This window comes from Mustela erminea, chromosome 6, assembly GCF_009829155.1.
Source record: "Mustela erminea isolate mMusErm1 chromosome 6, mMusErm1.Pri, whole genome shotgun sequence".
Lineage (NCBI taxonomy): Eukaryota > Metazoa > Chordata > Mammalia > Carnivora > Mustelidae > Mustela > Mustela erminea.
Genome location: NC_045619.1, coordinates 93,045,412 through 93,061,817, shown reverse-complemented (window position 1 = coordinate 93,061,817; position 16,406 = coordinate 93,045,412). Strand labels below are relative to the sequence as shown.

Sequence of the window (16,406 nt, the reverse complement as noted above, 5' to 3'; positions counted from 1 at the left end):
CAATTCATATAAGATACTGCCAGTCTTGCTTTGGTCTTAGCAGTCTTTTCTAAAGTAAAAACCAAATCCTGTCACTTTTTTTACAAGTTCTGTTGTCAGTAACTGTTTCGTTGTTTATGTGAAGAACCTATCCAGAACTTTAACCTAAATTTCTTTAGCCTCAAATCCAGTGACCTTCGCTTTTCATACTCCATTTAACAGCCCGTTTCCATGGCTGTGTGTTGAAATGATCACAGGTTCAGAAGTAAGAGAACTAAAGTTTCTTTTGCTACGAGAACAGCCTTATTGAGTATATTTGTCCCTCAACTATTCTTTTATTTTTTTGAAGATTTTATTTATTTGATAGAGATCACAAGTAGGCAGGCAGGCAGAGAGAGGAGAAAGCAGGTTCCCCACCGAGCAGAGAGCACGATGTGGAACTCGACCCCAGGATCCTGAGACCATGACCTGAGCCGAAGGCAGAGGCTTTAACCCACTGAGCCACCCAGGGCCCCCTCTTATTTATTTATTTTTTAAGATTTCATATATTTATTTGACAGATCACAAGTAGGCAGAGAGAGGAGGAAGCAGGCTCCCTGCTGAGCAGAGAGCCCGATGTGGGGCTGGATCCCAGGACTCTGAGATCATGACCTGAGCCGAAGGCAGAGGCTTTAACCCACTGAGCCAACCAGGTGCCCACTGTTGTTCTTTTAAAAAATAATGAAGATTTCTTTGAGAGAGAGCATGAGTGGGAGGGGCAAAGAGAATCTAAAGCAGATTCCATGCTGAGCATGAAGCCAAACACAGGGCTTAATCTCATGACCCAAACCAAAACCTAGAGTTGGACGCTCAACCAACTGCATCACTTGGGTCCCCAAGATTTTATTTTTAATCTTAGCACCCAACCTGGGACTTGAACTAACAACTTGGAGATCAAGAGTTGCACACCCAATGGACTGAGCCAACCAGGCGCCCCAACCATTGCTTGCTCTTTTGTTTTCAAAACTAGTAAGCCTCACGGCCCTAGTTTCATCCTCCTTTCTGTATCCCTGTGGTTCATCTCAAGTCCAGTGGTTCTCAGCATAATCAAAATCATGGGGCTTTGTGATAAAGTGGATTCCTAGGTCCCAATGCCAAATACGCTTTAGTAGGTCCATACAGGGACCAGGAATTTTCACTTTTAACTTCTACTTGACATAGTAATTTCTGACGTGTGATCCCTGGGCTTAGCATCCGTCTCGCATAGGAACTTGCTAGAAATACAAATTCTGGGGTGTCTGGTGGCTCAGTTAAGTGCCTGCCTCCAGCTCAGGTCATGATCTTGGGGTCCTGGGATTTAGCCAGCACCAGGTCCTCTACTCAGTGGGGAGTCTGCTGCTCCCTCTGCCTCGCCCCCCACTTGGGTTCTTTGAAATAAAATACTAAAAAAATACAAATTCTAGGCCCCCAAATAGGCCTACTGAGTCAAAATGAGAGGGTAGAGGCCAGTGATCTGTCTTAAGACCTCTTAAGTTTGACAGTAACTTTTAGATCAATCTAAAATGCAGATTCTGAATTGGTGGTACACACATCAGCTCTGTCCAGTGTGACTTTCTGACAAAGGAAATGTTCTACATCTTTAATGTCTGATAGAGTAGCCAGTAGTCACACAGTTACCGAGAATCTGACATGCGGGTAATGTGACTGACATACTGAGATTTTAATTTTTCTAAATTCAAATAATTCCATGTATCTAGTGGTTGTCATAATGGCTAGAGTAGACTTAGGTGATTCTGATGCAGATTGTTCCTGGCCCATTCGTTGATAAAATTTATTAATCAGATCTTACTAATGCTGTGGGGAAATCCCTCCAGTCATAAAGTCTAGAAGCTTATAAAGGAAAAGTTCATGAATCTGACATTAAACATTAACATAGGTCAGGGCACCTGGTTGGCTCAGTTGGTGGAGCATGTGACTCTTGGCCTCAGGGTTGTAAGTCTGAGCCTCACATTGGGTGTAGAGATTCCTTAAAAGTAAAATCTTAGATGCTGGCAAGGATGCAGAGAAAAGGGAACCCTCCTACACTGTTGGTGAGAATGCAAGCTGGTGCAGCCACTCTGGAAAACAGCATGGAGGTTCCTCAAAATGTTGAAAATAGAACTGCCCTATGACCCAGCAATTGCACTACTGGGTATTTACCCTAAAGATACAAATGTAGTGATCCGAAGGGGCACGTGCACCCGAATGTTTATAGCAGCAATGTCCACAATAGCCAAACTATGGAAAGAACCCAGATGTCCATCAACAGATGAATGGATAAAGAAGATGTGGTATATATACACAATGGAATACTATGCAGCCATAAAAAGAAATGAAATCTTGCCATTTGCGACGACACGGATGGAACCAGAGCATATCATGCTTAGTGAAATAAGTCCAGCGGAGAAAGACAACTATCATATGATCTCCCTGATATGAGGAAGTGGTGATGCAACATGGGGGGTTTAGGGGATAGGAGAAGAATAAATAAAACAAGATGGGATTGGGAGGGAGACAAACCATAAGTGACTCAATCTCACAAAACAAACTGAGGGTTGCTGGGGGGAGGGGGGTTGGGAGAAGGGGGTGGGGTTATGGACATTGGGGAGGGTATGTGCTATGGTGAGTGCTCTGAAGTGTGTAAACCTGGCGATTCACAGACCTGTACCCCGGGGGATAAAAATATATGATTATAAAAAATTAAAAATTAAAAAAAAATCTTAAAAACAGCTTAAAAATATCAAAAATGCTATTAGGGGGCACTTGGCCAGCTCAGTTTGTTAAGCATCCAATTCTTTTGAGAGTGCAGAGCAAGAGAGTGCACCAGCCAGGTTCGAGGGGCAGGGGTAGAGGGAGAAGCAGACTCTCCCATGGAGCAAGGAACACAATGTGGGGCTAGATCCCAGAACCGTGGGACTAGGACCTCTATGACCTGAGCTGAAGGCAGACGCTTAACCACCTGAGTCACCCGGGTGCCCCTGAGCATCCAGTTCTTGACCTCAGCTCAGATACTGATTTCAGGGTCACAAGTTCAAGCCCTGGGCTAGGCTCCTTCAAAAAAAAAAAAAAAAAAAAAAAAGCGGTTAGGTTAAGGGATAAGTGATGTACTAAAAAATATTTAACAACATTAAAAAGCGTTTGAAGGGCACTTAATCATGACAAGCCCAGAGGAAAAGTAATGGGCAAAAGATAGGAACAAGGAGTCTGAAGAAGGCACACTTGGGTGGCTCAGTGGGTTAAAGCCTCTGCCTTCGGTTCAGGTCATGATCCCAGGGTCCTGGAATCGAGCCCCGCATCGAGCCCCGCATCCAGCTCTCTGCTCAGCGGGGAGCCTGCTTCCCCCACCTCTCTCTTTCTCTGCCTGCCTCTCTGCCTACTTGTGATCTCTGTCTGTCAAATAAATTAAAAAAAAATAAAAATAAAAATAAAGGAGTCTGAAGAAATACAACTGGCCGGGGCGCCTGGGTGGCTCGGTGGGTTGGGGCCTCTGCCTTCGGCTCGGGTCGTGATCCCAGTGTCCTGGGATCGAGCCCCGCGTCGGGCTCTCTGCTCAGCGGGGAGTCTGCTTCCTCCTCTCTGCCTGCTTGTAATCTCTGTCTGTCAAATAAATAAATAAAATCTTAAAAAAAAAAAAAGAAAAGAAATACAACTGGCCAATTAACAGGAAAGTTCTAGCTTAGTAGAAATCAGGGAAATGCAAATTCATTCAGTGAAGTAATTTCATTAATATTAGCCACATTTTTAAAAAATTTTGGAAGGATTCTGGAACCTGGTAAATCAGCAAGATGGTTTTAGAAGACCATTTAGCAGAATCTCATTTAAATGAAATAATTTAAGCCAACATTACTCGGAATCTATGAAGAACCATTAGTGTACACAAATATGTGTACAAGATTTTTTTTATGCATTGTTGCAAGAACAGCCATTCAAAACAATCCAAATGACCATTAATGGGGTTAAATATATTACACTTTCTTTTTTTTAAATTAATTATTTGATAGAGATCACAAGTAGGCAGAGAGGCAGGCAGAGAGAGAGGAAGGGAAGCAGCCCTGCCAAGCACAGAGCCTGATGTGGGGCTCGATCCCAGGACCCCGGGATCATGACCTGAGCCGAAGGCAGAGGCTTTAACCCACTGAGCCACCCAGGCGCCCCTAAATTACACATTCTTAAGCATAATGTATAGTCATGATCAATAAAGTAAATGTACTGGGGCACCTGGCTAGTTCAGTCAGTAGAGCATGTGGCTCAATCTTGGGGTTGTAAATTTGATCCCCATGTTAGATGTAGAGATTACTAAAAAAAAAATAAATTTGAGGGGCGCCTAGGTGGCTCAGTGGGTTAAAGCCTCTGCCTTCGGCTCAGGTCATGATCCCAGGTTCCTGGGATCGAGCCCCGCATCAGGCTCTCTGCTCGGCAGGGAGCCTGCTTCCTCCTTCTCTCTCTGCCTGCCTCTGCCTACTTGTGATCTCTGTCTGTGAAATAAATAAATAAAATCTTAAAAAAAAAAAAGGCAAAAAAAAAAATTGAAAAAAGAAAACTTTTTTAGTGGAAGTGTGCTTCCACTGAGGTTTAAAAAAGTTCCAAAGGCATATCTATGTTCTCTGTATATGGAATAGATAGGAAGTGAATGGGGTATAAAGAGAACTTTCAGTGGTTATTTCTGGGAAGGAGGAGTGAGTCTTTGGGTTAGTGATACTGATGAAAGGATTTATTCTTATCCTGTGTATCTAGAATGTATATGCATGTGTAAAGAAACAAAAACCAAAATTGTGGTCTTACAAGAGAAGATTGGATTTCTGAGCCAGAACTTTTTAAGGTTTGGGATTTGGGAATGAAATTTGGGGATGACTGAGGAGTTAAGATTCTTAAGTGAAATGTGAATGTAAAACTAAGTGGAATTAAGAAGCTAAAGAATTCTGAAACTACAGTAATGAATGGATTGTTTTCATGAATCTGGAATAACCCCAAGTGATAAGAAATGTAGAGACAAAGACATAGTCAACACCAGAGTACTGGAAGAATGTGGGGCATGGCCATTCTGGAAAGCAGTAAAACAAGTTGTTGGAAAATGCAGGGTTTTTTTTTTTTTAAGATTTTATTAATTCATTTGACAGAGATCACAAGTAGGCAGAGAGGCAGGCAGAGAGAGAGAGGAGGAAGCAGGCTCCCCGCTGAGCAGAGAGCCTGATTCGGGGCTCGATCCCAGGATCCTGGGATCATGACCTGAGCTGAAGACAGAGGCTTTAACTCCCAGGCGCCCCGGAAAATGCTGTTTTGACTTTAAAATGAGTAAGGTTTTCAGTCATAAATTATGCAATCATTTGAATTAATTTCAGGTAAGCAGCCAGATTAGGTCTTTGTGGTTCCTACTGTCCCATAAAAAGTAGCTTGTACTTCACATAAAATATTTACCTTAGTCTATCTGGGAATCAAGAATCATGAAATAGGACCAAAACATATCAGAACTCCAAAATAGATGACACTGTTCAGAAAGGCTTATTTCATTCCTAGCTAATCAAGTTCATTTACATTTATTTTAGTATGATTTACAAATTTAGCAGATTCTCTATTTTTCACAACAGGACATAAACTTGTGAGGGTAATCATTGACAGCAAAAATAAATTAAAATTGAGCATAGTGGGGAAACAGCTCATCTACCTTAAAGTATTTAAGAATTAAGAAATACTGAAAGTATTTAGAATTGGAATGTGATTCAAAGATATTTAATGATAACCCAAATGTCCAAGAAAAAGTTAAATTACTTGATAATCTGCTAAGAGGACAAAGAAATGTGTGATACATTTGAGTAATCTGGAAACTTAGGAAAATCTTTGACACCTAGGTTTAGTTATGTGTACCGATGGTTAATAAAATTTTGGCAAAGACCAAAGCTGGTGATGCAAAATGAAAGGATCTTAACACTAAGTCAACAGTAAGTAAAATTACTAGCTAACACAAATACAGTACTAATAATGTGCCAGGGATTGTTCTAAATACTTCTTTCATTTTTTTTTTTTCTTTTTTTAAAAAATATGGAACGCTTCACGAATTTGCGTGTCATCCTTGCGCAGGGGCCATGCTAATCTTCTCTGTATCGTTCCAATTTTAGTATATGTGCTGCCGAAGCCAGCACTTCTTTCATTATTATTAATCTTAAGTCTCAAAACAATCCTCTGAGATTATTCCCATTTTATTATCTCTTTTATAGATGAGGAAAGTAATGTTCAGAGAATTTAACTTCCCGATGACATCTAGTAAGTAGCAAAAACGATTTTTTTTTAAAAGATTTTATTTGTTTATTTGACAGACAGAGATCACAAGTAGGCAGAGAGGCAGGCAGAGAGTGAGAGAGGGAAGCAGGCTCCCTGCTGAGCAGAGAGCCCGATGTGGGGCTCGATCTCAGGACCCTGGGATCATGACCTGAGCCGAAGGCAGCGGCTTAACCCACTGAGCCACCCAGGCGCCCAGCAAAAACGATTTTAACCTAGACAGTCTGGCTCCAGTGACAGTACTCTGAGGGCCATCTTGGCCTATTTACAGAAATTTCAACTCTAACAATTGAGGGAGGCTAATAAAATATATAGGACCCGGGGCACCTGGGTGGCTCAGTGGGTTAAAGCCTCTGCCTTCGGCTCAGGTCATGATCCCAGGGTCCTGAGATCGAGCCCCACATCGGGCTCTCTGCTTAGCAGGGAGCCCGCTTCATCCTCTCTCTCTCTGCCTGCTTCTCTGCCTACTTGTGATCTCTGTGAAATAAATAAATGAAATCTTAAAAAAAAAATTATATATGGGACCCTATTAACTGGGATGCTGCCCAGCGAAATGGAAAGTGCATGGATCATAAATCAAAAATGTGTATCATGTCTTATGATGCAGCCCACTGAAATTATCTTTGATCCACCTTTGCCATGGGATGAATTCCTAGTTGCCAAACATTACTAATTGGTTCTTTTCAATCCTTATTTTATTGGATATTTATTGTGATTGATGCTATTGACCACTTTCTCAACATTCTCTTTCCTGATTATTTTTTTATTTCCTGATTTTTTTTTTTTAAGATTTATTAGAGAAAAAGTGGGGGACAGGGGAAGAGGGATACCAGGAATCTCCAGCTGACTCCCTTCTGAGTGAAGAACCTGACATGGGGCTTGGTCTCAAGACTGAGACCAGGACCTGAGCAGAAATCAAGAGTCAGATGCCCAACCAAAAGAGCCACCCAGGTGCACCCCCCCCCCACATGCCTTTTTTAAGATTTTTTGTTTGTTGTTTTCCATTTTAGAGATAGAGCAAGCTTGAGCAGGGGAGGGGCAGAGGGAGAAGGAGAGAATCCACAAGCAGATTCCCTGGCTGAGCACAGATCCAGTGGCAGGGCTTGATCCCAGGATCCTGAGATCATGCCTGAGCTGAAATCAAGAGTAGGCTGCTTAACTGACTGAGCCACCCAGGTGCCCCTCTCTTTCCTGATTCTTCACATTATGGTCTCTGGTCTTACTCTTCTGTTGCTTCCTTTGCTGTTTCATTTTTCTCTACCTGCTCCATACATGTTGCTGTTTTCTTATATTGTTTCCCTCTAATTTTAGGCAAGGTTACCATAGGCACCCCAAACTTAACATTCTCTTCCTATTTTCTCCTTTAATTTTTTGATAGCTCTACATGCCAAACAAAACTTTTTCACAATCATGCAGAAAGATGAGAACCTATGGGAGCTGGTGGGAGGAAGTCTAGGGAGGTAGTGCCATGATGAACCCTATATAGCCATGTTTGTTCTAATAGATTAAGGGTCTCTCCAACCCACTCCCAGATAGCTTTGAATAAAATCAATACTACAGGAAAGGATGCCCTGGTCTTTCTGATTTTCCATAATCAAGGAACGTTTCCACACACCTACCTCAGCCGAGTCTTCACTTCCATCCAAAGCCCTGAGATCTGGCTTTTGCTGATCTCTTTACTACCTTTTCTTTTTTCCTTCACCTCCAACCTTCCTCACCTGCAGTTAAACAAAAGGAGCATACAGTTTCATGCAAACGTGGGCTTGGAATAGTCTTTCTACTGTAGCCTAGGAATTACTCGGTTTCACAACAGGTATATCCATCTCTGTCACTTTGAGACAATTCTCCTACATCTCTAGGTGACTCAAGTTTATCCCCTCCTCCTTTCTGTACCCACTGTATCCTGTATTAATCAGGACCCATCTCACTTCACTGCATTGTTTTGTGTATTTAAGAGGGAGGTCCTGGGTGGCTCAGTCCGTAGATCAACTGACTCCTGACCTCAAGATCATGAGTTCAAGCTTCACATTTTTTAACTTTATAAAATAATAAAATACAGGAGGTCCTAAGTCTTAATTATCTTTGTTTTCTCAATGCCCGGCACACATCTGTTAAATGACTGGGTTACATTAGCTTCCTACGTTGTACAGTTTTAAGTGGCATAGAGTGTCCACGTTCCTGACTTCCGAAACTCCCTGGAAGCTTCCAATTCCACTACTGCGAAAGAATAACCGTGTTTTGAATCTAAAGACTCCTGACTTCCCCAAGGTCACCGTCAGTGGCGCTTCCCGACTCCACTACTACTCTAACCCCCACCCCTGAAACCATCACTGAGCCCAAGGTCTTATCTAAGGTGAGAGCCCAAGGACGGCCAAAGACAGCCGGCATGCTTCACGACAGGAACTCGGCCCCTTTCGAAACGTAGTTCCGCCAAGTACTCTCTCCAACTGACATCCTTGTTGTCCAATTATGTTTCGAGGCTCTAAAGGTTGCAACTAACCTGACAATGTCCAATAAAAAAAAGGAATTCAGATTGGCACCAACTTTAACCAATGGTTGAAAAGATCAACGATTATTAACCTATAGGAGCAGCACTGAAAGTGATATTCAGCAAATTCATCCAATGGACTTGGTTACTGCAGAGTAGGCCTCGCCCCAACGGCGGGGGAGCTGGTGACCCGGACTGCCGCAGCGCTCAGTCTCCACCCGGGCTCCGCCATGTTGGGTTTTGTGGGTCGTGTGGCCGCTACCTCGGCCTCCGGGGCCTTGAGGGGACTCGGCTCTTCAGCGCCGCTACCCCAAGCCCAGGTCTTATTGCGGGCCACCCCTGCAGCGCTCCAGTCTGGTAAGTGCCTTCTTTTGCGAGTCGGGTTTGTTTCTGCCACGCAATGACCTTGAGCCGGAGGCCGATTGTCACTCGGGCCTAAGGTATTTCTAATGTTAGAAGGACGTCAGAGCTAGCGCCCTGCCCTCTAACGGCGGGAGAAGAAGAGTAGGTCGCCTATGGGAGCTTTCTTCGATCTAATTTATCTCCTTTTGGAAAAGGGGCTCTCTGTGACGGAAAAGTGCGGGCAGGTGCATTGATACTACCTCAAATGGGGACACGGAGCTCTCGAATAATGGGGTTTGGGGAATGGGAAGATCGTGTAGGTGCTTTCTCGGTTACTGCGCGCCCCTCCCTCCGGGCTCGTCTTTGTTATAAGCGTGAGAATGCCGGTCGTAGGCCATGTTTACCAGTTCTTGTGGGTTAAGATGGGGCTTCCCATGACCATTAATTGACCTGACCCCATTTCTTCCAATATCTTGTCTGTTAGCTAGAGATTATGTCGCCCAAACATCTCCTTCGCCGAAAGCAGGCGCTGCCACCGGGCGCATCGTGGCGGTCATCGGTGCAGTGGTGGATGTCCAGTTTGATGAGGGCCTACCACCCATCCTAAATGCCCTGGAAGTGCAAGGCCGGGAGACCAGGCTGGTTTTGGAGGTGGCCCAGCATTTGGGTAAGTAGATTTTGTTAAGAATAGTAGAGGTTGTTTAGTCCAAATAACCCCCAAATCAGTCTGCCTTCTGTGATGATTTTATCAAGATGACTTTCGTTCTTCTGAGTGTGCTGAAGCCACATTTTAGGTACTGAGAAGGAGTCTTGGTTGATCTTAGGTCTTTTGTGCCAGCTGAACATTAAACGGGAAGCCTACTTGTCCTGCATAACTCTGCAATCCCTTCAACAGGTGAGAGTACAGTAAGGACTATTGCCATGGATGGTACAGAAGGCTTGGTTAGAGGCCAGAAAGTTCTGGATTCTGGTGCACCAATTAAAATTCCTGTTGGTCCTGAGACCTTGGGCAGAATCATGAACGTCATTGGAGAACCTATTGATGAGAGAGGTCCCATCAAAACCAAACAGTAAGTATCCCTTTTGCTGCATCTGCATGCAAAGGATCTGCTTTTTCTGCAGGTTTTTTTGTGTTTTTTTTTTGTTGTTGTTGTTTGTTTGTTTGTTTTAGTAAGCTCTGCACCAGACCTGGCGCTTGAACTCAAAGGTCACATGCACTACTGACTGAGCCAGCCAAGGGCCCCTCTTCTAGTTTTGTACGTTAAGGCAACACCTTCTAGTGTAGCAAAATTTTCCTGCAGAGAATGCTCAGAATGCTGATATATTGTTATTAAAACCACAAATGTAGTTTCTGAAGAAAATTAAGGATGCAGAAGTTTTGATGTAAAAAAAAAAAACAAAAAAAAAACACCTGCTACTTAGGGCTCAAGTTGATTATTTGAGTTTTCATGCCAGTGGCTTTGGTTGTGGAGTTTCCAAAACTGTCAGGACTGTATTACCTATGGATATATGAAGAAGGGCTGGTAGGTTAGGGCACAGTAAAAGGAAAGTCTTTGTGACAGTTAAAGTTGTTAGGGATTGAGATTATTGTTTCCTGAGATGATTGAAGTGGAATCCCCTTTATTGCAGAATGTCAGGTGTGCTAGCACCTCCAGTGTGTGTGGAGTGTTACATAAGAGATGAGATTATGAGTAAAGGGTTAGACTTGAGAACTGAGAGGAACCTTTCAACAAGATCCTCTCTTTCTGCGTCTACAGATTTGCACCTATTCATGCTGAGGCTCCTGAGTTCATGGAGATGAGTGTTGAGCAGGAAATTCTGGTTACTGGTATCAAGGTTGTGGATCTGCTGGCTCCATACGCCAAGGGTGGCAAAATTGGTACGTTACTGGTGGTACATATTTTCCAAATCTAATGTGGGAAGAAAAATCTTACCATGTAATGAGTCGGTACTGGGATCTATCCTTCGCTGATGAGTTGCTTCTGACTTTCGTTCTTCTGAGTTTGCTGAAGCCAGATGCCATTCCTGAGAAGGGAAAAGATAGAAATCCGGTGTAATTTTTTTTTTTTCTTTAAGTTTTCTTATTTGGGAACACAGAACTCTTAAATATTGTTTCTTTTCAACCTATTCCAGGGCTTTTTGGTGGTGCTGGAGTTGGCAAGACAGTACTGATCATGGAGTTAATCAATAATGTCGCCAAAGCCCATGGTGGTTACTCTGTGTTTGCTGGTGTTGGTGAGAGGACCCGTGAAGGCAATGACTTATACCATGAAATGATTGAGTCTGGTGTTATCAACTTAAAAGATGCTACCTCCAAGGTAAGTAGTGAGCTGATTATGTTCACATAGTAGTAGTGCCAGGAAACCATTTTAGTTGACTGCATTACTAGCCGAAGCCATGTGTTACATTTTCATTTCATGTGTCCTTGGGCCTGTGAAGGAAATTCCTGTTAGTGTTTTCTCTGCAACTTGTAATACACTAAGGCATATTTTCTTTCTTCTTTAACATTACATTCCATTTCCAGACTGCTTTTAGGAGGTAGTCCCACCATTTGAAAGTTAATTTTGGGAGTTGGAGGTAATTAGATGTCTCAACCCTATTTTGTGCTTTTCACTTAGTTTTATTTTCTTCTGTTTTGGGAATTTTGCCTTAATAGGATAGGAAATTGTGTTATTTTGAACTACATCTCTAAAAGGGAAAAGACATATGGTAACCAAAATCTTGATGATTTCTGAGGAGGGTTTTTGGGTAGATTTCTTGGATTTGGGGACCTTGGGTATATGGCTTCCATATCCTCTGCTGGGTTTTCTGATTGTGTATGGTTACTTAGGTAGCTCTGGTGTATGGTCAAATGAATGAGCCACCTGGTGCTCGCGCCCGGGTGGCTCTGACGGGACTGACCGTTGCTGAATACTTCAGAGACCAAGAGGGTCAAGACGTGCTGCTCTTTATTGATAACATCTTCCGCTTCACCCAGGCTGGCTCTGAGGTAAGAGAGAAGGCTTGAGAGGACTTGTTTTCATTTACCCTTTCTTTCTTTCTTTCTTTCTTTTTTTAAGATTTTTTAAAATTTATTTATTTGACAGAGAGATCACAGGTAGGTAGAGAGGCTGGCAGAGAGAGAGAGAGAGAGAGAAGCAGGTTCCCTGCTGAGCAGAGAGCCCGATGTGGGACTCGATCCCAGGACCCTGAGATCATGACCTGAGCCGAAGGCAGCGACTTAACCCACTGAGCCACCCAGGCGCCCTCATTTACCCTTTCTATGGGATGGTGCACATGAGGCTGAAGTTGTAGACACCTAACCCCTTTGTTCTTCTTTCTCTCTCTCTTTTTTTAAGGTGTCTGCTTTATTGGGCAGAATCCCTTCTGCTGTGGGCTATCAGCCTACCCTGGCCACTGATATGGGTACCATGCAGGAAAGAATCACCACCACCAAGAAGGGATCTATTACCTCTGTACAGGTAAGAACAGTTAAGTGGATGAAAGTCTAATTTGTATAAAGGTATATATAGAGAAGTTACTTATGTCTCAAGAGTTTTTACCAGATTAATGAGCTCTCTGAAATGATGTGTAAAATTCTATGTGAATGTTACAGAGACCCTAAAATGTGAAAAAATGGTCACTTAAAGTAGGAAGGCATACATGTGAACATAGATTACAAAAGTAGTGGTTTCCAGCTTGCAGAGTCTGAAGCTGCATGGAAACACATTAAATACATGAATACATATATTTTGTATATACACACACACGTAAATATTCACACATAGTAAAATTATCTTGAGTGTCTAAATAGTTGTAACTTTTCAGTGACTCTAGTGAACCATTATAGTCATGCAAGGTCTTTTGTTTTTAACTGAAAGTGTGGGTATCACTACAATAGTTAAAATGTAGGATGAAGAGCAAAAGGAATGACAGTGAAAACTTTTTTATCACAGCTTGGAGGGACCAGATCATCTATAAGCTCACTCTACTAGTAGGGATGGTAAGAAGACTTTTTGAGGTGATTTCTTAAATGCTAAGATGGAATGAGATGATGAAGAGAGGTCAGAGAAGGGGGGGGTGGCTTAAATTAGCTGGCTTCCTGCTGTTGCTTATGGGTTCTTCATTCACTTTAGGCTATCTATGTGCCTGCTGATGACTTGACTGACCCTGCCCCTGCCACTACCTTTGCCCATTTGGATGCTACCACTGTGCTGTCCCGTGCTATTGCTGAGTTGGGCATCTATCCAGCTGTAGATCCTCTGGATTCCACCTCTCGAATCATGGATCCCAACATTGTTGGAAGTGAGCATTACGATGTTGCTCGTGGGGTACAAAAGATCTTACAGGTGAGTATTGTAGGTGAGATTGGTGGCCATAAAGTCATACAGTGGGTTTTGGGGGACTATATTAATAGCAGATCTTTCCCAGTGATTGTATAATTTGCTTTGGAGTAAGGAAAGATGAGATAAGCAGGTTTTTTTTTTTTCTTTCTTTTTTAAGATTAATTTTTTATTTGAGAGAGAATGCGCATGAGGGGGAGGGAGAAACAGACTCCCTGATGAGCAGGGAGCCTGACGCTGCTCAGTCCCAGGACCCTGGGATAATGAGCCAAGCCAAAGACAGACATCCAACTGACAGAGCCACCCAGGTGCCCCCCAAGATTGGCAGATTCTATTAGAGAGTGTGAATGAGGTCTCTAGGGTTTCCAGGTATTTAGATTTGGAATCTTAATTTTTTCTAATGGCACCAGACAAGAAGTTGGTAGGATAAGACCCTGATCTTAGCCAGGGTCCCTCATGATCCTAACTGTAACTTCACCACTAATTTGTTTTCCTTACAAAGTGAAGTAAGGTGCTGAAATGCTTCGTGCAAAGCTTGGTGTGAATACAACGTGGTATTAATCCGTAGGTGTCTGTCCAGATTCTTAAAAATTGGGGTATCTGGCTGGCTCAGTCAGTAGAGCATCCAATTTTTGATAACCAGGATTGTGAAATCAAGCCCCACATTGGGCATGGAGCCTACTTAAAAAAAGAAAGATTCAGTCCTCTCTTGTCTTCTTATAGGACTACAAATCTCTCCAGGACATCATTGCCATCCTGGGTATGGATGAACTTTCTGAGGAAGACAAGTTGACTGTGTCCCGTGCACGGAAAATACAGCGTTTCTTGTCTCAGCCATTCCAGGTAGCTGAGGTTTTCACAGGTCATATGGGGAAGCTGGTGCCTCTGAAGGAGACCATCAAAGGATTCCAGCAGATTTTGGCAGGTGAGATTTTTGAGAATAAAGCTGAACGTAAAATGGCAGAGATAAACTCTCTGGAACGCTCATTGTTCTAAATTCTCATTCCAGCACCCATCAAGCAATATATAAGTATATTGTGCCTAGATAAATAGTTTTTTAAAATAAGCTATTTCCCATCAGTGTTTTTTGGAAATACTCTCTGTTTACTTCTGAGAGTGAAACTTGGGTTACTTGTTTGTTGTCATTCAACATTTACTGAGTGTTCTCAGTCTTACCTACTCTTTTTTTTTAAAGAGGGAGTTACTTTATTTTTTTTTTTAAAGATTTTGTTTATTTGACAGACAGACATTACATGTAGGCAGAGAGGCAGGCAGAGAGAGAGGAGGAAGCAGGTTCCCTACTGAGCAGAGAGCCCGATGCCGGGCTCGATCCCAGGACCCTGAGATCATGACCTGAGCCGAAGGCAGCGGCTTAACCCACTGAGCCACCCAGGCGCCCCTTAGCTACTCTTCTAAGTGAAATACAGGTCCTTATAAGGAAGGCATTACTACCCTGTTTTTTACAAATCGGGAATCTTAAAACACAGAATAGTTTAAAATAACCGGTCCTGATACCTAGCCAAAGTAGAGAGCAAATAATTTGAATCCAGGTTATGTGGCTGGGACCATTTGTTCTTGATCCATACTGTATCAATACTGTGTCATGTCTTGTAAATTGGATTTGTAACAGAAGTTTGTTAAGATTTCTTGGATGACAAATTGATTACATTCTGACTGGTGGCCCCAAGGGGTAAAGAATAATATATACTGCAAAAAGTGTATCTTTCCACTTAAAACCGCTGTTTTTTTTTTCCCCCATATAGGTGAATATGACCATCTCCCAGAACAGGCCTTCTATATGGTGGGACCCATTGAAGAAGCTGTAGCAAAAGCTGATAAGCTGGCTGAAGAGCATTCATGAGGTCCTTTTGGCAAACTAAGCACTGGTGGTCCTCTGTGCTTTGCTTCTCCTTGCCCCTAATGCAGAAATCTCGGTTTGCTCTGTAGGCCACATGAGAGCCTTGTTTGAAGACATGGTGTTCTGTCTGAAGAGTATTTAAGGTTTCCAATAAAACGTACACCCCTCAGAACTGGTCTGTTTTTCTTGGTCCTGACAACACAGCAAACACTGAATTTTAGAGTGGCCATAAGAAATAGTACAAAGTAGGTCACAGATGTTTGAATGGGGTCATCAAAAATGAAAAGCCATTGTCTTGATGGACAACTGTGGGTCTTACGAGGGGTTCCCTGTTGATATGATTTCAATAGTAGGGCCTCAGCTTTGGCCTTTTTATTTGTAGAGGCAGATTGTTTGCCTCTTGAATATTCTATATAGTCTATTCCTGATTGGTTAAAAAGCAATAGGGATATTTTCAGAAGCATATTGGGCAAAAATGGGTCTACATTCTGAGAACTGCTATTCTAAGACAAAGCAGGGGTCAGTGAATTGAATGATCCAATTTTTAGGAAATTATGCTGCTTCCGAAGGATTAATAACCTGCAAAAATGTAGTCAAAAGGCCCACCCCTCTGTCTTAAACTAGGCTTGCCTTTTTTTCTCCATACCCACCTCCCCCACCTTTTTTCAGAAAGTGTCTCTGACTACTGTCTGCTGGTTGTTTTTTTTTGGCAAGCTTAGAGCTGTGAATCCTTGAGGCAGTGTATGGTATAAAATAAACGTGAGGCCTATCCTGACCTCTGCTAAGATCCTTTAGGAAAGCGGGAGAGATTGAATCTTAAAAGGAAAAGCAATCTCCAGGGTTTGTGGGGTTGGGCTTTTGAACTAAATGGGAGCTAGAGAATTTCCCCTTACTTCAGCCACAAAAGTGCAGGGTTAGGAGTGCTAAGAAGTACACCCGTTTCAGTGTGAAACAAATGCGTATTAAAAGTGCAAAGTCCTTTTGGGTTCCCCGTTAAACGTGGTCTTTCCCGAGCTTAGGGCCCATCTCCTACTGCCCTCTGGTGGTAGGACTGGAGGCTGCAAGAACTCTGATCTCACCATTTTGAAATCCATAAAGGCCATTTGCTGGGATGTGGTTCTTAGCT

The 16,406-nt window shown here is 42.8% G+C and overlaps 1 protein-coding gene and 3 non-coding genes across 4 annotated transcripts; 3 read left to right on the top strand and 1 right to left on the bottom strand.

Moving 5' to 3' along the window:
* Positions 1-6,027: 6,027 nt before the first annotated feature.
* LOC116594559 lies at positions 6,028-6,134 on the bottom strand. Its single transcript, XR_004287275.1, has one exon. It is a non-coding gene; the product is annotated as a U6 spliceosomal RNA (small nuclear RNA).
* Positions 6,135-8,947: 2,813 nt separating this feature from the next.
* Positions 8,948-15,452, top strand: ATP5F1B (ATP synthase F1 subunit beta). Its single transcript, XM_032348681.1, has 10 exons — positions 8,948-9,115; positions 9,585-9,767; positions 9,996-10,170; positions 10,858-10,979; positions 11,234-11,418; positions 11,931-12,089; positions 12,439-12,561; positions 13,216-13,428; positions 14,146-14,347; positions 15,186-15,452. Exons 1-10 carry the CDS (start codon positions 8,989-8,991, stop codon positions 15,281-15,283), a joined length of 1,587 nt encoding a protein of 528 aa, XP_032204572.1. The 5' UTR covers positions 8,948-8,988; the 3' UTR covers positions 15,284-15,452.
* LOC116594625 lies at positions 9,831-9,906 on the top strand. The gene has a single exon (XR_004287331.1). It is a non-coding gene; the product is annotated as a small nucleolar RNA SNORD59 (small nucleolar RNA).
* On the top strand, positions 11,063-11,134 carry LOC116594624. The gene has a single exon (XR_004287330.1). It is a non-coding gene; the product is annotated as a small nucleolar RNA SNORD59 (small nucleolar RNA).
* Positions 15,453-16,406: the final 954 nt, after the last annotated feature.

Excerpts from the sequence above, each read along its gene's own strand:
- ATP5F1B (XM_032348681.1), top strand. The coding sequence starts at position 8,989 with ATGTTGGGTTTTGTGGGTCGTGTGGCCGCTACCTCGGCCTCCGGGGCC. Across the intron at positions 10,171-10,857 it reads GGTCCCATCAAAACCAAACA|ATTTGCACCTATTCATGCTG; the intron begins GTAAGTATCCCT and ends CTGCGTCTACAG. Across the intron at positions 12,090-12,438 it reads TCACCCAGGCTGGCTCTGAG|GTGTCTGCTTTATTGGGCAG; the intron begins GTAAGAGAGAAG and ends TCTTTTTTTAAG.